We start from the raw sequence: 22,855 nt of genomic DNA on the forward strand, positions 1-22,855 counted from the left end.
CCTCAAGGAACTGTAGGACAATAGGGTCTTGAGTGGAGTCATGTACCACTGGGATTTTCTTTCGTAAGTCTCCATCGCCTCTTTGAAGTAGGAATGTTTGAGCAAGGATGTGTGATTTTTCCTTGAACTCGTCGTACTGACTTCTAGGGCGAGTCTGTCGAAATACCTCAGAGTCCCCTGTACCTTCATGTTCCTCTAGGACATGTCGTTCATTCCCTAGATTGGTAGCTGGCCTGGGTCGTGGGAGGGAATCGAGTCTTTCAGAAACCATTGGGTCATTGATCTTCGAGCATATGTGGAGGGGATTCTCTCGACGTTACTTTAGGAAGTCTCGGCAGTCACGATAAATGGCTTTCTATCCTTCCAACCCTTCTGCAAAGAGATGTCTTCCTCTACTTCTCCTGCTTTGGGTCGAAGCAGCTGGGTTGAGAGAAGTCTTATGTTGATCAATGTTTTGATGATTAGATCGCTCCTCATTAGGGATACCCATGTCGAAGGAAGGTGACCCTCCGTGTTGGGGGGCACCCAGATGATGGTTGATGTCCACAGGGGCAACAAGCTCGCGTGTTTGGGTACACATAGTTTCATGGAGCGTCTCAAAGAGTTTCTCATACTACTCCTGAAGGACTTCATTCTTTATTGCTATCTTGTTGTTTTGAGTTTCTAGATCATCGACTGTAGCTTGAAGAGCAACCCTCTTTCCTTCATTCTTTCGTTGCTTTGCACTAGGTGCAAGAGGGGTGTCATTCTGTGTGTTGTGGCTTCATTCGCTCCCTATGTTGGAGAGGGATGCCTGGTCAAAAGAGAGTGTACGAATGGTGGAAACCAGCTTGACAAAGCTGAAGAAAGTGGGAATAAGTGTCTTTCCCACAGACGACGCCAAATTTTGATGCACAAAATCAGTGAGGACTTTGGTACAACAGAAAGTGTTAAGTTTGTGACATTCGCTAGATTGCTCCGGTCACTAGTGTGGATAAGTATGTAAATGGATAAAGACAGGGAAGTAAACACAAGATGTACGTGGTTCACCCAGATTGGCTACGTCCACAGAGTAGAGGAGTTTTCATTAATTGTGAAGGGTTTACACAAGTACATAGGTTCAAGCTATCCTTTTATGAGTACTAGTGAATGATTTAGTACAAATGACATTAGACAATATTGTGAGAGAATGATCTCTATTTATAGAAAAGAGTTTCTAGTTTCATTCTGACATTGACACGTGTCGTGTTATGATTGGCTTTTGATGTTGACACATGTCGTGCTATGATTGGCTTCTGATGTCGACACGTGTCGCACTGTGATTGGCCTCCTGGTTGGAGGGAAACTCTTCTGGGTCCTTGACGGTATAACGTTGATCGGTGCTCAGTAGTTTCGGGATTGGTCAAGTATGGTACAAACAGGATATAACGAAAAAATATGGACTGTTAGATCAATTTCAAAAGATTGTAAAAAAATGAGTTTGATTTGAAATGTTGATAACCATTAGTCCAGAAATCGAAAGACCCAAATTTACCCAAGGTTATCGCTGACTAATTGGGGTCCCTACCATGTGGGGCCCAACTGTCAACCACTTAGTTTTTATATTATTAACCAACTTGAAAAGGTGGGGCCCACTCAAAATTTGTGTGAGCCAAATATGAACACAAATTATACTCTTCTAAAAGTTGGTAGATGGGCACTGTTCATTAATAGTGCCCACCCGATTTTGTCCCTCATTCTTTTCATGGTTTTTCAGTTTTAGGGGGTTGTATGGTGAATTGGCCATTTTGCCCCTCTCTCATTTTTCTTCCTATGCATGCGTGTGGTGTTTTCTAGTTTTGGGTCTAAACTTAAATTTTTTTAGGAGAAATGCTAAGAGGATTCTCTCAAAAGTGTAATTCTCTATACATTATAACGGTGGATTCACAATCAGCTTGTCGAAATATCCTAAGAAGGGTCCCGAACAATTTCCGTAAAAAGTCAACGACAAGTCAACGATCAACCAAAACTCAACCAAGCTGTCAAGGCGGTCAACTACGTTAAAACTTTGAATTTTCACTAAATGGATTCCAAAATCGGACGAAAGGCATTGACATTAACCTGGGAAGGTTTTTGAGAAAATTTCGAAAAACCAACAAAAGTCAACTGTCAACAGTTAATTTTAACAAAATATTCCAAAGAAATATTCCCGCCGAATTCAAAAATAGGTCTAGGTTGGTTTCGCTGATCTGGGTTCAGATACGGTTCAGATCCAGGCTGGGATCCGGTTTTGGGCTATCGGGTCGAGTTAACCTGTTTGGGCTCGTGGGTTGATTCAGATCCAGGTTGGGATCCGGGTTTTAGGCTATCGGGTTGAGTCAACCTGTTTGGGCTCGTGGGTTGCACCAGCTAGACCCAACGAAGGAGAAAGCCATATTTCGAAGGGATTTGGCCGAAAAAACTTGCCGAACACCGTTATGGGTCCAAATCTTAATCATTATCAACATACTATATATTATATATGGATTTTAAGCTACGGAAGAGTTAGGAATATACCAATATGGGGATGAGTAGTGGCCGGAAATAGCCGGGAAATGGCTTGCAAAACTCACGGACTTCGCCAGAATTTGGGAAATAGTTTCCCCGAGTTGGTTCTGCGTTCAAACATCACTAAAAATCCTAAAAATTTCCTTAATCGTACTCCAAGACAAGATCTAAGAAGTTCTTGAGGGTTTTCGAAGCTTACCTTTGTCAGGAATGATGATAATTTGCCAGAGAAAATGTTGAATAGTGGTGGTGCCACTATGCAGAGAGGAGAGAGAGAGAAGTGACCAGTCTATGGCTCGGGTTCGTGACATAGATGGTTAGGTGGTGTTGCAGTGGTGCTCGTCGGAGTGGCGATGTTGTGGTGGTTCTTGGTGTTCGCTGGGTTTCACAGATGGAGAAGAATGAGAGATAAGAGAGAGACGAGGATGTTGAAGGAAGAGAGAGTTTGAGAGAGTCTCGAGAGTTTGGGGAAAAAGTGACATATGGCTGAGATGGAGAAGAAAGCTTTGGTGAGGTGTGGGCAATATCCAACCAGGAGTTATTAAAATAATCAAGGACCAAAACTCTAAAATGCAAAATTACTAAAGTACCATCACGTTCGTAGTTTCGTAAAATCTTTCAAATTTGATTTTGCTTGCGCCTACGCGTTTGTAGCGACTAATAGAACCCTTGTTATAACCTTGCACCTGTATGCTAATATTCCTCTCTGAACTACAATATTACTTCAACAATTGTTATTACAAATCATGCCCTAGCATTGCACAAGTGACTAGTATTAATACCATACTCACAAGCTAAGGCCAACACATGATATTTCCAATATCTAATCCTTATCTAACAATCATTATCGTTTCCTAACAAACATTATCTTTACCAAACAAACATTAACCCAATGACTACAAGACACTTGGCAATAGACAAGATCACCATATCACACATTTTCTTGTACCATTACAGTATTCTATCAGTGTGGAGTACTACATAAATACGCTAAAAGAATGGGTCATACGGCCGATTATACAGTGGTCAAATTAGGAATTGTGTCAAATTAGGAACGGGTTATTACATCCTACATCACTATTCACGTCTTTGGTATATTTTTAATGCTGCAACTCAACGGTTAGAGTTATTTTCTTACATGCTTAAATGATGCTAATGAATTTCGTTAGGCCTTCGATAGTGGGTGAGAAAATTGAGTACAGTACCACTGTAGCAATAGTGTAATACACAATAACGGAGTCAACGTTACAAGGAAAGGAGGGGGCTTTTAGAGTAATCTTAACAAAAATTAATGACCTCTTAAATTTAATGGAGAGAATAAATTATTTTACAAACCCAGGCAACTAGGGGTGGGTTCAAAAAACCGAAAACCGAAAAAAACCGAAAACCAAACCGAACCGAAACCGAAAAAATCGAACCAAACGAAAAAACCGAACCGAACTGAATTCTTTTGGTTCGGTTCGGTTTTAGTGATCTAGAAACCGAACCGAACTGAATTAATTAAATTAATTTTTTTATTTAATTATTTGTTTTGGGTATTATTTTCTAAACCCAATTTGTAAGTTAAAATGTGCTAAACCCAATGTGTTGCTAAACTTTAAGCTCAAAATATTTAAAAAATGCCTATAAAAACTCTAAACCCTAACCTATTATTTCTCCCCCATATAAGGTTCCGGAACCAAACCTCCTCCTGAAGTACCTACATCTATCTCCATAGCACTGTCTACTTCTGCCCTAGCTTTCTTTTCCAGATCTACTCTCATATAACATGTAACAGAATCCATAAACATTTATTTCGGGTAGATTACTTGGGTAATTTGTGATGGAAAAGAATCCAACACACACTAAATAAATCCACCCACGCATTACTTTTACTAATCAAGTTGTCAACATGCAGTTACAAGTAAACAACCCTGATCTTTGAACAACATCATACAATTAAACTTTTCTAAGTCATTTGTACGATTTTTGTGTTGTGAGGTTGTTAGTTTGGACTTTGGAAGACTTGATTGATGATTTTAGTTCAACTTTAAATGTTTATTTTCCTTGTCTTTGATTTTAGTTAGAATGCTTATGTTATGATTGTGTTGGATATGTTCAAATTTAAAATTTAAATGTTTTTCATTTTTTGAAAAAATAAAAAACAAAAAACCGAAACCGAACCAGAAAAAACCGAAAAAAAAATGAACCGATCCGAACCGATTTAAACCGAACCCACCCCTACAGGCAACCAAGTAAATTTTAAAATACCAGGTGTTTAAAACTTAAGCTGACCACATAAGCAAGTCATCATATTGGATAGTCACTAGTATTATCCATGACTTAATAAGGTAAGTGAAAGGACATTGTTATAGTAGGTGGGTAAATTAAACACCACTCTTCTTATTTGTAGACATCACACTCACCTTAGGTTGCAATTGTATCGCATCTTGTATAGCAGCAATGTCCCGTGCACGAAAAATGATCCTTGTCGGATCATTTTTCTGGGGATCCTTGTGACGGTTTATTGTATATTGTGCGGTCAGAAATCATTTCAAAATTAAAAATTAAAAATTAAATATAAATAGTACCTAACGAAAACTGACTGCATTATGTACGATGAACGGTCACGATCACAGAATCCTTACAAAAAGGATCCGGACCGTGGACTCCCCAAATTCCTGCCCAACCATAGCGAGTAGACACTCAAGTCCTACTCTCCAGCGAGTATCGTCCGTACAATCCATTTCACTCCCTCGGAAATCGATTTAAAACACACACCCCACCCTGATTTCATGACCTTCACGCTGTCTCTCTCTCCGCAGTCTCAGACACGCACACAGCGTTTCACTGCGGCTGCTTGTGCTGTAAGCTATGGAGGAGTACTCGGTGGACGACCCAACTCAGCTACTCCAAGCCGCTTCCCATTTCGAAAATTACCCCGGTGAGCACTAACCACCTCCACTCGCTTTCGTTCCAGTTTTTCTCAACACATTTTTTGAACAGATATCACTGTTTTTTCGCAGGTCTTCAAAACGACGATTCAGCTAAAGAATTTCTCGATTCTTCCCTCTTCCCGTCCTTCTCAAGTAACCCTTGTCGCTTCTACCCATAGCTTGTTTTCCAAGTTTTTGTGCTGCTCTTCAATTTTCGTCATTTTTCTTCAATTTTCTTTCGTTTTCGTTTCGAATTTTGGCAAAAAGTCCTCACTTACCCTAAAACCTGAACTTGAACTTCGTCTGAATAATTTTGTTTTGTTTCCCGCTTGCGGTGCTTTGCAAACCAAAGCTGATGTGCGCGGTCTGGAAAGCACATTGGTTGTTGTTTTGGAAAGGGTTTTCATGACGAAATATGGGAGATGGGGCTTCTCTCATCCCCCAGTATACGGTATGCCCTCATTTTCTGTGCTAACTGATTGCATGTCGCTGATGGATTTATTCGTGTTCTTGTGAAAAATGAAAGAGGGGTTGTCTTGAATTTGAATAGGATACAGCTAATTTAGGGGTGAGGATCGGAGATCAGAAAGTACCAAAGAGTGATTGCTTTCGCTACCTAGGGTCTATCTTGTAAAAGGATGGAGAATTTGATGGACACCTCAACCATAGAATATAGGGAAATTTAACGAAAAGCATCCGGTACTGTTCAGTTTAACGAAAAATCACATTTTTACACTAAAGAGTCAATCCTGGTACTATTCACTTTACTCTTTATTTTGTCTTTATCGTTAAAACTCAAAGTTTTCAAGTCATTTTCATTAGTTTTTTTTAGAATATAAGTTGGATGGATGAAGTGGAAGAGTGCATCCAACGTGTTGTGTGACCGTCGTATGCCACTGAAGCTCAAGTCAAAATTTTATAGGATGCCAATAAGGCCAGCGATGCTGTATGGTGCAGAATGTTGGGTAGTGAAGCATCAACACGTACATAAAATTGGTGTAGCAGAGATGAGGATGCTTCGTTGGATGTGTGGGTACACTAGAAAGGATAAGATTTGGAATGAGGATATCCAAGATAAAGTAGGAGTAGCCGAAATTGAAGGAAAGATGAGAGAAAATCGGTTACGGTGGTTTGACGATGCGACTACGGGACAGAGGTCTAGGGCCGAAGGGGTAGAAGGAGACTTTGGAAAAAACTCTAAGAAAAGACTTAGAGTACTTGGATCTAACGGAGGACATGACATAGAACCGAGCGCAATGACGTTCTAGGATTCATATAGCCGACCCCACTTAGTGGGAAAATGCTTTGTCGTTGTTGTTGCACCTTTAAAGTCTTCTTATTATGATGTATCCGAATGCCAATGCGTTGCTCCGAGAACATGTTGCTCTGGGTCAATCAAATAATGGACATTAACCATAGTACAAACCCAATTAGTCCTCATAAACAAAGCCGATTTTTGTACTTATTGTGTGCGTCTCTTGATTCTTAAACATTTCTCTTTGCTTTTCTTCAGTCATTTGTACAAGCTAGTCTGATGGCAGAGTCTCAGGAAGTCAATTCTTTAGCTTGTAAAACGGTATATTTATGAAAATTTCTTGTGCATCTTTTGCTTTATGTTGAGATTCTCGAGTCGTATTGTTCATAATTAGAGAATGTATCTGTTTGTTTTGGATTTGCATATTTTCTTTCAATTTGTTTTTCGGGGGAGTTGAAACTTACGTAAGTAACGGACAAATTTATTGGCTAGTTTAACCTGGTGTTATGACAACAACCTTCAGGTTTCTTGCCTTCTGGAGAATTCGAATGAAGGTTCTGTTTCTGCAACACGCTTTACAGTTGACCACAATATATATCCTCTCTTGCTTGATTGCCTCATTCATGGGTAAGGTTCAAATTATAAGTTGAAGATCGATACTTGGATTTTTTATTATCTTTTAATTATCTTTCTTTTCTTTTTGGGAAAACTATTTCTAGTTTTCATTATTTGCCTTTATCTTTGAAGTCCATGATAATGTGTTTCTTCTGGTGTTTAGTTATGAAAAAGTTGCAACTCTAGCAATGGATGCAATAGAGAATATAGCTGGTTCTCCCGCAGGCATAGTATGGACATCACATTTACTGTTTTACTCTTTATTTAACTTTTGATCTCCTTAAATGTTGTTTTAATGAATACCCGCACTGTGATAACTCGAGAAAACCCTTGCTGTCAATATGTAGGATATCGTTTTGTCAGCTAATACTAAAGAAGTTACACATCTTGGAGCTTTAGCAGCCCAATTCTCTTCACTGGTAGGGTGATTGTTACATTTGTGATTTATGGATGTATAGTTAAAACTTTCCTGAAATTTGGCAGTTATTTTAGGGAATGAACGAACTGTAAAAGAAAGCCTATTATCAGCTATGCTGGTCCTTCGTATTTTTCTGTTACACAACATTGTAGTGATACTTGACTAATTTGTGTTGTTGACATGTGCATCAGAGGCATCTCATTAAAGTGGTTGTAAGAAGTTGGGGATAGTTTTATCCATTTATATAGATGTCCAATTTTAGACAGTCAGATGAAAAGTTTTTCTATGCATTTACAATCTCCGTAAGGACTTCCATGTACATTGATATTAGTCATGTATGCTACTGTGGTGTTTCTGATTTTAGATGATTTTAGATTATTTGCTGATTTTCTCTGCTTATGTTTTTTAAAGAAAAATCATATGAATGTTTTGCAGGGATGGGTCCGGGTTCTGGCTTTGATAGTGAGGCTATTTTCTATCTCCCCACGCGCCAACGTGGCATTAGTAGTCCAGAAGTCAAATCTACTTGGACTTTTTGAGGCAAAAATCAAGAACAATGATACCCTTTCAACATTGAGCATTTTGGAGGCTTTGTATGAGGTTGGCCGTTGATCATCTACACACCTTTCCCTCTCTCCTCACGCACAACCCGTTAAACTATCTATTTTGGAAGCTCCACCTCCCATATTAGCTCCTTTGGTGCTCCATTTCGTGCCATATACTGATCATAATTTTCTAGAAGTTCTGTATTAAAATTCAGATCAGATATGCAGAATAACTAAGCATACATAAATTTTATGAAGATGAAAAAATCAGGTCAACTACTTTGTTCTAGGGCCAATGTTTAGTACAATGCTTAAGAGAAATGTGGCCTTTAATTTGTATGTATTATCTCCAAGTGAATGGCATCTATCTTCTTAAGTTCACTCATTTTTTTGTTTACAATCCAATCAATTCAAAATTCAAAATTTCTGGTATTGTTTTCTTTTGATAGTCTCGTTTCCTTGCTTAAAACCTTATATTGAGACGTTCTTGTTGTATGTGCTCAAATGATAAAGTTGTCAGAGATCGAGCATGGTAGAGAGTTTTCGACCCTTCTGCAACTGCTAAGCTCTGTAATCAGGTGCTTAAACAACATTTTCTGCTATCTGTTTCATTTTGAATACTCTGTATCGCCTAAAGTCTTATAGACAGAAGTGACGCAGCATGATATCGTTGTATAACTTTTCTAGCAACAAATCAATGGAGTCGATTTTAAGAACAGGGGCAAAGGCGGTTAGTGGAAGACTTCTGTCCAAGGAGAATTACATACTAGCTGATGAATTAAGTAAGTCTTAACAGACTTGGAAATTTGTAATATGATGAATAATATCTACTTGCATCATTCCAGATTATCATAACACCATTGTTTTTTCCTTTCACCCTGCATATAAGATGCCCTGGAGTCTGGTGCCTGCATTATTTCTGGCTCATTTGGTAGCTTTTTTACCTGTATTTCAAGGACAGATATCATGCTTAATTTTAGTGCTGCACTGCTGTTAAGGCACCTGTCATACCATTTTCTGACCCAGAGAAAAAGAAGAAGAGAGTCTTCTTTAGTGGACACCCTTATATTTTGTTTCAGTTTTTGGCTAGCTTGGTTGCTTGCTTGCATTTATCCAAAGGAATCAAAGCTACCTCCAAACCTCCAGTTGCAATTGGCCCCCATTTTCCCTATTAGGTTTGAAAGAGAGCACTAACATAATATCTTGGACCATGATATGCCACTCAAATCATTTATTTATCCAGCGTATATGACATTAGGTGAAATTGCTATATATATATATATATATATGTTATTTATTTCTTCTGTCGCATGCTATTTATTCTCTTTTGAAAATGGGGACATCTTAAATGATTTCAAGGGGTAGACTTTGAGATTTGTTACTTCAAAAAAATATATTATTGCTATACCAAAGATCATAAAGTGGTCACAAATTGCTTTTGATAATAATTTTGATTTTGCAGGTGTAAAAACTGTATTATCAGCCATAGACAGGATACTTAGTTCAACCGGAACTCAAGAAATAGACGAATGTGAACCTGCTCTTGAAGCACTGGGTCAAATACAGTCATGTAAGTACGCCTGTACCCTCTCTAGGCTTGGCAAATGGTTTTTATAACATGAAAATATCTACCTATCATCATCATCATCATCAAGAAGTTTATATTTCTACCTGGTTTTTTGGGATGATCTTAGCAATTCAAGGAGCACAGTTTCTATTGTCAAGTTATCCACCAGCTGCAAGACATGTTATCTATACTGCTTTTGATAGGCAAGGACGTGGTAAATAACTGGTTAGTAAATCTGCCTTTTCGCTTTATGGCTTTAAGTTCTCCAGCCCTCTTTTTCTATGCAAATTTTTTATGTTCGATATCATGTTTTAATTTGCCAATTTGATTGAAACCGAAAAGCTTCTCCTATATCAAAGGGTGGGTGGGTGGGGGTGTGTGCGTGTATGTCTTTAGTATATAGCTAACCCTGTACTATACAACAACAACAACAACAACAACAACAAAGCCTTTTCCCACTAAGTGGGGTCGGCTATATGAATCCTAGAACGCCATTGCGCTCGGTTTTGTGTCATGTCCTCCGTTAGATCCAAGTACTCTAAGTCTTTTCTTAGAGTCTCTTCCAAAGTTGTCCTAGGTCTTCCTCTACCCCTTCGGCCCTGAACCTCTGTCCCGTAGTCACATCTTCGAACCGGAGCGTCAGTCGGCCTTCTTTGCACATGTTCAAAATCACCGGAGCCGATTTTCTCTCATATTTCCTACAATTTCGGCTACTCCTACTTTACCTCGGATATCCTCATTCCCAATCTTATCCTTTCTCGTGTGCCCACACATCCCACGAAGCATCCTCATCTCCGCTACACCCATTTTGTGTACGTGTTGATGCTTCACCACCCACATTCTGTGCCATACAACATCGCTAGCCTTATTGCCGTCCTATAAAATTTTCCCTTGAGCTTCAGTGGCCTACGACGGTCACACAACACGCCGGATGCACTCTTTCCATCCAGCTCGTATTCTATGGTTGAGATCTCCATCTAATTCTCCGTTCTCTTGCAAGATAGATCCTAGGTAGCGAAAACGATCGCTTTTTGTGATCTTCGCTAGATTGCTCCGGTCATTAGTGTGGATAAGTATATAAATGGATAGAGATAGGAAAGCAAACACAAGATGTACGTGGTTCACCCAGATTGGCTACGTCCACGGAATAGAAGAGTTCTCATTAATTGTGAAGGGTTTACACAAGTACATAGGTTCAAGCTCTCATTTAGTGAGTACAAGTGAATGATTTAGTACAAACGACATTAGGAAATATTGTGGGAGAATGATCTCGTAATCACGAAACTTCTAAGTATCGGAGTGTGGTGTCGTCTTGACTTGCCTTATCTGTCTCATAGGTAGATGTGGCATCTTCTCTGGAAGTACTCTTCCTCCATCCAGGGGTGGTATCTTTAACTGGTGGAGATGCACAAGGTAATGTATCAATTTCACTTGAAGCTTACTTGTAGTTTCAGGCTTGGTCAAGCGCGATACAAACCATGTAGTAGGAGTCCCCCAAGTCGCCGAGCTAGGGGGTCTGCTGAAAGAGGTGACAGACAAGGTAAGCAATCAGAGCTCCGACTGATTGTTCACCTTCTCCCCATCTTGCAGCAGCATGAAGGATAAAGAGAAGAAAAATGAGAAGAGATGATATGAGATACTTTTGCTTTTGAAGAAGTAACTTTCCACAGGCTTATTCTTGAACTGAGCTGGAGGGTTTTCTGGTTTCCTCCAGAGTATAAGGCCGATTGAAGAAGTTGAGGGTCAAAACAAGTCCATCAAATCTAGAGTACGTTCCACCCTGCTGATATGGGATACTTTTGCTTTTGACAGAGTAATGAATGTATCGGCACGTGTGCTGTTACGCTTGTCTCCACATGCTTCCTTGTATCCTTCGCACTTGCCCTATCTGTTCCTCAAGCAGATGCGGAATCTTCCCTGGAAACATAAGATGTTGAAGATGAGTACTCGAGAGCAATGCCAGGTAAGTAATCAGGTAAGGGGTTCCAGGCAGTCAGTTCCTGGCTGGAAGCTTGATTCCAAGTGCTGACTGATTGCTCTCTTTCTCCTTGTCTTGCAGGTAAAAACAAGGCCAAAAGAAAAGACAGGGAAAAAGCATGATATGGGATACTCTTGCTTTTAACCCTGATGATATGAGATATTCTTGCTCTAGTATAGCTTGTTTGCAAAGGTATTATCGGGGGGAAAGAAAGCTGAATATTTCGAAAGGCTTCGTTGGGAGTGCCCTCTCAGATATGATGAAGGGTTGAGCATTTTTGCAGGTCTGCCTGTCCGTTGGGGATGGAGGTCGACATATATAGGAGTCTCCCTAACAACAAGTAGTAATGCTATTCCTTTACCCTGCTTGGTCATAGCACGGTAGTGGGAGCTGCCAGTTTCACATGTTTTAACTCTGTCAGAGCACTTTGAAAAAGTGGTCTGTGGTATCTGGCTCTCGAGATTCGGAGAACGATGCCTCTTCGATTTTTGAGAAAGCAATCATGCTGGGGGTATGACTCTCGAGATTCGGAGAGCAGTGTCTCTTCGATTTTTGAGGAAGTAATCATGTTGGGAGTCTGGCTCTCGAGATTCGAAGGGCGGTGCCTCTTCGATTTTGGAGCAAGCAATCTTGTTGGGAGTGTTGTCTCGAATGTGAGTAAAGGTTGGGCATGTTTGCTAGTCTACCTTGCCACGAAGCACAAAGGTTGACACACAGGGACTTTCCAATTATCCAGCAATGGTACTGTTCCTTTACCCTCTCTTCGATTTTGAGAAAGTAGTCATGTTGGGAGTCTGGCTCTCGAGATTCGGAGGACGGTGCCTCTTCGATTTTGGAGCAAGCAATCTTATTGGGAGTGTTTTCTCGAATGTGAGTAAAGGTTGGGCATGTTTGCTAGTCTACCTTGCCACGAAGCACAGAGGTTGACACACAGGGACTTTCCAATTATCCAGCAGTGGTACTGTTCCTTTACAGTTGTGGGTAATAATATGGTAGCTAGACCTTCAAAATTTATGTGTCTAAACTTTTGTTAGTGCTGTTTCTTTGCTATTCTTTTACCTTTCTTGGTCAGAGCGATGTAGTGGGAGCTGCAAGCTTCACGTGCTCAACTTTGGCAGAGAACTTTGGCAAAGTTATTTGTGGTACCCATGAGCTATTGTTGCGTGTGGGAAGTGGGTGATTGAACAGTAAGATTCATGTGCTTTCTACTTCACCAGAAGTCTTCGACAGAATGCCCATAATTTCTGCAAAGCTGAGTGTGCGTGTGACAGGTGCTGACAAGGCTAGAAAAGTAGGTGCCTCTTCGATTTCTGAGATCGGCCCTCGTGGTCTCTGAGCAGCCCAGCTTTTGAGAAAGCGAGCGCCTCTTCGATTGATTCGGAGAACGATGCCTCATCGATTTTTGAGAAAGCAATCATGCTGGGGGTCGGGCTCTCGAGATTCGGGGAGCAGTGTCTCTTCGATTTTTGAGAAAGTAATCATGTTGGGAGTCTGGCTCTCGAGATTCGGAGGGCGGTGCCTCTTCGATTTTGGAGCAAGCAATCTTGTTGGGAGTGTTTTCTCGAATGTGAGTAAAGGTTGGGCATGTTTGCTAGTCTACCTTGCCACGAAGCACAGAGGTTGACACACAGGGACTTTCCAATTATCCAGCAATGGTACTGTTCCTTTACCCTCTCTTCGATTTTTAAGAAAGTAGTCATGTTGGGAGTCTGGCTCTCGAGATTTGGAGGACGGTGCCTCTTCGATTTTGGAGCAAGCAATCTTATTGGGAGTATTTTCTCGAATGTGAGTAAAGGTTGGGCATGTTTGCTAGTCTACCTTGCCACGAAGCACAGAGGTTGACACACAAGGACTTTCCAATTATCCAGCAGTGGTACTGTTCCTTTACCCTTGTGGGTAATAATATGGTAGCTAGACCTTCAAAATTTATGGGTCTAAACTTTGTTAGTGCTGTTTCTTTGCTATTCTTTTACCCTTCTTGGTCAGAGCGATGTAGTGGGAGCTGCAAGCTTCACGTGCTCAACTTTGGCAGAGAACTTTGGCAAAGTTATCTGTGGTACCCATGAGCTATTGTTGCGTGTGGGAAGTGGGTGATTGAACAGTAAGATTCATGTGTTTTCTACTTCCCCAGAAGTCTTTGACAGAATGCCCATAATTTCCGCAAAACTGAGTGTGCGTGTGACAGGTGCTGACAAGGCTGGAAAAGGCTGGAAAAGTAGGTGCCTCTTCGATTTCTGAGATCGGCCTCGTGGTCTCTGGGGAGCCCAGCTTTTGAGAAAGCGAGCGCCTCTTCGATTTTTGAGATCGGCCTTCGTGGTCTTTGAGCAGCCCAACTTTTGAGAAAGCAAACGCCTCTTCGATTTCTGAGATCAACCCTCGTGATCTCTAAGCAGCCCAGCTTTTGAGAAAGCAAACGCCTCTTCGATTTCTGAGCAGGCGCCTCTTCGATTTCTGAAGCTTCGTCGAGTGCAGATTTTTATAGGGGCTGGCATTAAGTTCCAAAGCACACTTGAATCTCCACCAGTAGAAGCTTCATTCTTGCACTTCTAAGATCTTGATTTGTCCGACCTCTTCTCTCTTCAACACCTTTGAAAATGTCTGGCCCCTCCGACCGTCGTTTTGACTTGAACCTTGTTGAAGAGGCAGCCCCGCCTTCTCCAGACAACATATGGCGCCCATCCTTCGTCTCCCCTACTGGTCCTCAGAGATTTGTGGGTTTGTTCCAAAGGCATTTATTGCCTTCGTCTTCTGGGGCTGTACCGCGTAATGAAGCTCCAAATGATCAACCTCTGATGCCTCCTCCTTCTAGGGTTCTGTCCAGTACTGAGGCTCCAAATGATCCCCCTCCGGTGCCTTCTCTTTCTGGGGCTCTACCGACTGCTGAGACTTCTCCTAAGCAACCTTTGTGAATGCTCCCTCTTGTGTGCTTATTTTGACTCATGTATATGTACATATTTGTAGCTTATCGGGGATATCAATAAATAAGCTTTCCTTCATTTCAACGTATTGTGTTAAATACACCAAAGCCTTCTTCGCTAAGTTCTTTGAATTTTCTTTTGTTAAAGCTTGTATGTTGAAGCTTTCTGAGTGGAGCATGTAGGTTGGGGTAGTGTTCCCTTAATTTCCCGAGTGAGGAAAACTTCTCGGTTGGAGACTTGGAAAATCCAAGTCACTGAGTGGGATCGGCTATATAAATCTTAGAACGCCATTGTGCTCGATCCTGTGTCATGTCCTTCGTTAGATCTAAGTACTCTAAGTCTTTTCTTAGAGTCTCTTCCAAAGTTTTCCTAGGTCTTCCTCTACCCCTTCGGCCCTGAACCTCTGTCCCATAGTCGCATCTTCTAATCGGAACGTCAGTAGGCCTTCTTTGCACATGTCCAAACCACCGTAACCGATTTTCTCTCATCTTTCCTTCAATTTCGGCTACTCCTACTTTACCCCGGATATCCTCATTCCTAATCTTATCCTTTCTCGTGTGCCCACACATCCAACGAAGCATCCTCATCTCCGCTACACCCATTTTGTGTACGTGTTGATGTTTCACCGCCCAACATTCTGTGCCATACAGCATCGCCGGCCTTATTGCCGTCCTATAAAATTTTCCCTTGAGCTTCAGTGGCATACGGCGGTCACACAACACGCCGGATGCACTCTTCCACTTCATCCATCCAGCTTGTATTCTATGGTTGAGATCTCCATCTAATTCTCCGTTCTTTTGCAAGATAGATCCTAGGTAACGAAAACGGTCGCTCTTTGGTATTTCTTGATCTCCGATCCTCACCCCTAACTCGTTTTGGCCTCCATTTGCACTGAACTTGCACTCCATATATTCTGTCTTTGATCGGCTTAGGCGAAGACCTTTAGATTCCAACACTTCTCTCCAAAGGTTAAGCTTTGCATTTACCCCTTCCTGAGTTTCATCTATCAACACTATATCGTCTGCGAAAAGCATACACCAAGGAATATCATCTTGAATATATCGTGTTAACTCATCCATTACCAACGCAAAAAGGTAAGGACTTAAGGATGAGCCTTGATGTAATCCTACAGTTATGGGAAAGCTTTCGGTTTGTCCTTCATGAGTTCTTACGGCAGTCTTTGCTCCTTCATACATATCCTTTATAGCTTGGATATATGCTACTCGTACTCCTTTCTTCTCTAAAATCCTCCAAAGAATGTCTCTTGGGACCCTATCATACGCTTTTTCCAAATCTATAAAGACCATGTGTAAATCCTTTTTCCCATCTCTATATCTTTCCATCAATCTTCGTAAGAGATAGATTGCCTCCATGGTTGAGCGCCCTGGCATGAACCCGAATTGGTTGTCCGAAACCCGTGTCTCTTGCCTCAATCTATGCTCAATGACTCTCTCCCAGAGCTTCATTGTATGACTCATTAGCTTAATACCCCTATAGTTCATGCAATTTTGTACGTCGCCCTTATTCTTGTAGATAGGCACCAAAGTGCTCATTCGCCACTCATTTGGCATCTTCTTCGTTTTCAAAATCCTATTGAAAAGGTCAGTGAGCCATGTTATACCTGTCTCTCCCAAAAGTTTCCACACTTCGATTGGTATATCGTCTGGGCCTATTGCTTTTTTATGCTTCATCTTCTTCAAAGCTACAACCACTTCTTCCTTCCGGATTCGACGATAAAAAGAGTAGTTTCTACACTCTTCTGAGTTACTCAACTCCCCTAAAGAAGCACTCATTTCATGTCCTTCATTGAAAAGATTATGAAAATAACCTCTCCATCTGTCTTTAACCGCGTTCTCTGTAGCAAGAACCTTTCCATCCTCATCCTTGATGCACCTCACTTGGTTTAGGTCCCTTGTCTTCTTTTCCCTTGCTCTAGATAGTTTATAGATATCCAACTCTCCTTCTTTGGTATCTAGTCGTTTATACATATCGTCGTAAGCCGCTAACTTAGCTTCTCTGACAGCTTTCTTCGCCTCTTGCTTCGCTTTTCTATACCTTTCACCATTTTCATCAGTCCTCTCCTTGTATAAGGCTTTACAACATTCCTTCTTAGCCTTCACCTTTGTTTGTACCTCCTCATTCCACCACCAAGATTCCTTTTGGTGTGGGGCAAAGCCCTTGGACTCTCCTAATACCTCTTTTGCTACTTTTCGGATACAACTAGCCATGGAATCCCACATTTGGCTAGCTTCCCCCTCTCTATCCCACACACATTGGGTGATTACCTTCTCTTTGAAAATGGCTTGTTTTTCTTCTTTTAGATTCCACCATCTAGTCCTTGGGCACTTCCAAGTCTTGTTCTTTTGTCTTACTCTTTTGATATGTACATCCATCACCAACAAGCGATGTTGATTAGCCACGCTCTCTCCTGGTATAACTTTGCAATCCTTACAAGTTATACGATCCCCTTTCCTCATTAGAAGAAAATCTATTTGTGTTTTTGACGACCCACTCTTGTAGGTGATCACATGTTCTTCTCTCTTCTTAAAGAAGGTGTTGGCTAAGAAGAGATCATATGCCATTGCAAAATCCAAGATAGCTTCCCCATCCTCGTTTCTCTCCCCAAAACCATGGCCACCATGAAAACCTCCATAGTTGCCTGTCTCCCTGCCCACGTGTCCATTTAAATCTCCTCCTATAAATAACTTCTCCGTCTGAGCAATTCCTTGCACCAAGTCTCCAAGATCTTCCCAAAATTTCTCCTTCGAACTCGTATCCAACCCTACTTGAGGTGCGTACGCACTAATCACATTGATAAGTTCTTGTCCTATTACAATCTTGATTGCCATGATTCTATCTCCTACCCTCTTGACATCTACAACATCTTGTACCAAGGTCTTGTCCACGATGATGCCAACACCGTTTCTCGTTCTATTTGTGCCCGAATACCAAAGTTTAAACCCTGAGTTTTCTAGATCCTTTGCCTTACTACCAACCCACTTAGTTTCTTGTAGGCACATAATATTTATCCTTCTCCTCACCATAACTTCCACTACTTCCATAGATTTTCCCGTTAAGGTTCCTATATTCCACGTTCCTAAACGCATTTTGCTCTCTTGAACTCTACCCTTCTGTCCTAGCTTCTTCACCCTCCCCCGTCTAATAGGATCAAAGTACTTCTTTTGTGTGTCCCGGGTAAAGTTGATAGGAGCATATGCTCCCAAACAACTTTGAGTGGAGTCGTTCGAAAAGAAGTTTCTATGGCCCCCTTGCTCATTTAACACTGCATCCGGGTGCCGATGGAGATACAGCGACCCTTGCTCACTTATCACTGTGCTCAGGCCACACAGCGCGCCACTTACGGGTGACGCCCTAGCTTTAGCGCGATTTTGTTCTGGATTCATTTTCATAAGGATTCGACGTGATCATGGAGTGCCGGCTGTCGACTACCTGACGCCCTCCCCCTCCTCCTTTATCCGGGCTTGGGACCGGCCATGTAAGACATAGGCGGAGTTTAACCCTGTACTATAAGATCCAATATTAAAATGCTGTCACAGTAATGATTAGAACACTCATTAATCTTGGTCCCAGAAAGAGATACAGTGGTATAAGACAATCAACTTATTTAACTCCCCATTTTAGCTACTAACTAGCCGCCGTCTTTGTCTAATTGTAATGAAAGTACATGCAAGGAATACATGTGCACTAGCCGGCAGTCACTCAGTCGCCTTCATATGTATCTGTATGAATGGTCATGGTCATGAAATGTTTACAGTATACGTCGAATGTGAACAAAAACAGGAGGTAGTCTAGGTGGATTGACCTTCAAGCAAAATCAATACACTCCAGTTGCCCAATATGTACGCTTGGGAAAAGGATGTTCTCCTAGTTGAATTGGAAGGCTCTTGCTTGCCAAATATTATTTACATGTCAATCAATCAATTGTACGATTACACAAAATGGAAGTGTTAGTGTCAAATTGTCAACTTATACTGGAATTGTATTGCTTCTTAGGCCGATGGTTAGTATTTCAGGCTAGTACTTGATGTTTTTTGTCAGCTCATCTGGTATTTTTCACTTGATTAGACAAGCCTCATGTATTTTGGTGTTTTTAAATTTGGTTGTTGGATAGTTTTTCTAGTTACTGTTGCCTGATTTGATTATACGTCAACTGTCTCTGCTGCCTTTGTAAATCAGTGCAGAATGTTGTGTTTTCTTCATCTTGATTGGTATATGGCCATGTTACTCAAGCATGTCTTGGAGAATGAGTTTAATATTTGTCATGCTTTCCTTAAAGTTTACTGCCCTGTTTTGTGTCTTTTCCTGCCGTATGACTTCATGCTGATATATGTTGGTTTGACTGAAATATACAAAAAGAGGACTTGATTCTAAATTCCTTTTTCTTTTTTGTTTGGAGTGCAGTCGATCATCACTACTGAGACTGTCTCTGAAGCATCTCTGTCTTCTCTATTAGAGTACTTTTTTAACAGCCCTCCTGAATTGGAGGGTAACCGTGCTAAGCAGCTGGCTTGTAGGGTAAGCATTTTTACCTCAATTTTTTCGTTTCTTAGTGAATTCATACTAGCTATATAATTTAGGTTGGTTTGTGCTTTTGCTATCCTAGCATTTCGGTTTAGTTGCTAGCGATTAAGCAAGTAGAAGTCCTAATTGTATTTATGCCTGCTTGAGTTATATTATAGTTTTTGCAGGTTTTTTTTATAATTGATTGTTAATACAGGAATGTCTTGGTCCGGTGATTATCTCTCAATTTTTTATGCATGGAGCAACCGTACCAAGCTTATTAAGAATCTCACTACTTGTCTAAAGAAGAAAGATGATGATGTTGCCAAAATTATCTTGGAAGCACTGAGAAAGGTATGACTCATGAATACGGTTGGGTTTTTTGCTGTTTTTTTTTAATGACTATTAGTTTAGAGTTAAAATTGATGCTCGCTTGCTATATTGTTTTGATAGCAAGTGAAACTTTTATGTGAATACCATGGCAGCACGATTATCGTCTACAGTTGGGAGAATATGATCTTGGTCGGGATTGATTCTTGGTTGATCAGGCAATTTGACCGGATTATCAGATCAGCCGTCTGTCAGAAGTTTCATGCTGTAGTGGAAAACATCTACGTCACGGTCATACGACACTACATGGGATGCTTGATGAAATAGATTTTTTTGGTAAAACTTTGCTTTCATTGGATATTAATTTATGTTTATATATATATATATATATATATATTTTTTTTTTTTTTTTTAGTTTGTTGGCCTTTTTTTAATTATAAAATTTGTTTCTAGGTTAAGCATTGGGACGCAGAAGATTGCACAGTGGAGCAAGTGGCCTTTGAAGTAGGGGTGGGCACTTAGAACCGAAAACCGAAACCGAAACACGAACCAAATCGAACCGCACCAAATGGTTTGGTTTTGCGGTTTTGGAACGGTTTTGGTTTTGAAACCGAACCGCAACATAGAAAACGGTTTGGTTTCGGTTTTGGCTTTTGAAAACCGCATCGAAACCGAACCGCACCGCAAATATTAATAAACATTTAATTAAATGTCCATATTAAATTTCATGTTTTAATTGGTTGTTTGTTAGAATCCATGCACTTAGTATGGACACAACCACACTGGAATATCATCATTCATCACTTTCTTTCGTTCATTAACTTCAAGGACCTTTGTTATTTTATACCATCACACACACACACACACACATATATGTACAAGGGTGGACTAATCTTGTTATCAAGAGTCCAACAATGATCTAATGAAGTCCACTCATTTGAAGCATGGTATCACATATTCTAGTATGAAAGTTTCACTCATGTTTAATGAATTCAAAGTTATTCAACTTGTTTTATGTTATACTTTGTACGGGACACCTTTTTGTTGCACAAACATATTTTAACATCACAACTGCATGCAACATGCTAATTGTTTATATAACAAATGTCTTTTTCCTATTGCTACTGGGAAATGTTTATTAATATGTTTAATTTCAAATTGTACATTTTTTCTTAAAAACCAAACCGAAACCGTTTGAAACCGCACCGAACCGAACCAAACGATTTGGTTTCATTTCGGTTTTGGCTTCAAAACCGCACCGAACCAAACCGCAAACAATTTTGGTTTCGGTTTTGGTTTCACTCAAAACCGCACCAAACCAAACCGTGCCCACCCCTACTTTGAAGTTTATGGCCTTGTTCCTTCTACAGGTTGTGAGGTCGAGTTTATGGTGGTGGGTTGAGACTATATCAGTCCCCACCCCAAATATACACCATGGTTACATCGGAGTTGCTCACTTGGATTGACGTTGTGGCAGCTACGGGCTCTGGATCTGAGTAGTAAGTATTAAATTATTATGTTTAAGGGTTAAGGTTTTTTTTGGATAGTGTGCAAGTAATTTTCGAGTTCCATGGCATGCAGCATTGCCATTGATGTCAACCGGATCGATAATATCGACGGCGGCTATCTCAGGTGTTTATATCATGCATTTACTATTGTGCATAATTTACTACATCGGGTAGCGTTCTATGATCACTCCATGAGGGTTAAAATTATTTGTGTGTGTATATATATATAGATATAGTAATAAAATGTAATTTTAGTTATTGGAATTGATTTAAATGTTTGTCATTAATTCCAAGGATTCTGTTGAGGATGAATCAAGTACTGCATTTGTATATTGGGGCAGTAAGGACGAATGACTCCATACCCATTTTAGTTACTCATAGTGTTTTAGTTCGTCCTTGCTGCCCCAGTATACAAAGTGTGGTACTTGATTCATCCTCAACAGAATCCCTGCAATTGATAACAAACATTTAAATCAATTCCAGTAACTAAAATTACATTTCATTGCTATATATACACACATAATTTTAAGCAAAACTTATGGAAAAATGCTTGAAAACTTTGAGTTTTAATGATAAAGACAAAATAAAGGGTAAAATGAATAGTATCATGTTTGACTTTTTAGTGTAAAAATGTAATTTTTCGTTAAAGTGAATAATACCGTGAGCTTTCGTTAAAACTCTTATAATTTTACCCATAAGTCCCCTCCAGTGGCGTGATCATAGAACGCTACCCGATGTTGTAAATCATGCAAAATAGTGAATGCTTGATATAAACGCTGAGGATAGCTACCGTCGATATTATCAATCCGGCTAACATCAATGGCAATGGTGCATGCCATGGAACTCGAAAATTACTTACATAGTACACCAAAAAAAAAACCTTAACCTTTGAACATAATAATTTGATACTTAATCCAGAGCCCATAGTTGCCGCAACGTCAATCCTAATGAGCAATTCCGATGAAACCGCAATGTTTACTTGGGGTGGGGACTGGTATAGTCCCACCCCATCACCATAAACTCTGACCTCACAGCCTGTAGAATGAAGAAGATCATAAACTTCAAAAGCCACTTGCTCCACTATGCGGCCTTCTGCATCCCAATGCGTAACCTAGGAACAAATTTTATAAAAAAAAAAGGTCAACAAACTAAAAAAAATACAAACATAAATTAATATCCAATTGAAGCAAAGTTTTACCAAAAACTCTAGTTCGTAGAGCATCCTCAACAACTTCATGTAGTGTCCTATGACCGTGACGTATATGTTTTCCTCTGTTGTATGGAACTTTTGACAGACGGCAGATCTGATATACCGGTCAAATTGTCTGGTCAACTGAGATTGATAACACCATTTTGATAGATGCAGAATCTGCACATGCTTTCAAATTTTCTACCATGGGTTTTTCGTTAAAACTTTTGTAATTTTACCCATAAGTCCCCTCCAGTGGCGTGATCATAGAACGCTACCCGATGTTGTAAATCATGCACAATAGTGAATGCCTGATATAAACGCTGAGGATAGCTACCGTTGATATTATCGATCCGGCTAACATCAATGGCAATGGTGCATGCCATGGAACTCGAAAATTACTTACATAGTACACCAAAAAAAATCCTTAACCTTTGAACATAATAATTTAATACTTAATCTAGAGCCCATAGTTGCCGCAACGTCAATCCTAATGAGCAATTCCGATGAAACCGCAATGTATACTTGGAGTGGGGACTGGTATAGTCCCACCCCATCACCATAAACTCGACCACACAGCCTGTCGAATGA

General features: G+C 40.4%; 1 protein-coding gene across 2 annotated transcripts; it reads left to right on the forward strand.

Moving 5' to 3' along the window:
• The first annotated feature begins 5,281 nt into the window (after positions 1-5,281).
• On the forward strand, positions 5,282-22,612 carry LOC103448954 (uncharacterized). 2 transcript variants are annotated; one of them, XM_070807777.1, is made up of 16 exons: positions 5,282-5,428; positions 5,511-5,573; positions 5,773-5,871; positions 6,934-6,996; positions 7,199-7,302; positions 7,454-7,520; positions 7,638-7,709; positions 8,144-8,308; positions 8,767-8,831; positions 8,941-9,035; positions 9,716-9,823; positions 9,948-10,045; positions 19,139-19,252; positions 19,455-19,591; positions 19,723-19,903; positions 22,215-22,612. In XM_070807777.1, the coding sequence occupies exons 3-12, from the start codon at positions 5,836-5,838 to the stop codon at positions 10,040-10,042; spliced, it is 870 nt and encodes a 289-aa protein (XP_070663878.1). In that variant the 5' UTR covers positions 5,282-5,428; positions 5,511-5,573; positions 5,773-5,835; the 3' UTR covers positions 10,043-10,045; positions 19,139-19,252; positions 19,455-19,591; positions 19,723-19,903; positions 22,215-22,612. The 2 variants fall into 2 exon arrangements, with proteins under 2 accessions (XP_070663878.1, XP_070663880.1); XM_070807779.1 differs by lacking the exons at positions 6,934-6,996; positions 22,215-22,612 and having other exon boundaries at positions 5,289-5,428; positions 19,691-19,845.
• Positions 22,613-22,855: the final 243 nt, after the last annotated feature.

This window comes from Malus domestica, chromosome 11 (genome assembly GCF_042453785.1).
Source record: "Malus domestica chromosome 11, GDT2T_hap1".
Taxonomy (NCBI): Eukaryota; Viridiplantae; Streptophyta; class Magnoliopsida; order Rosales; family Rosaceae; genus Malus; species Malus domestica.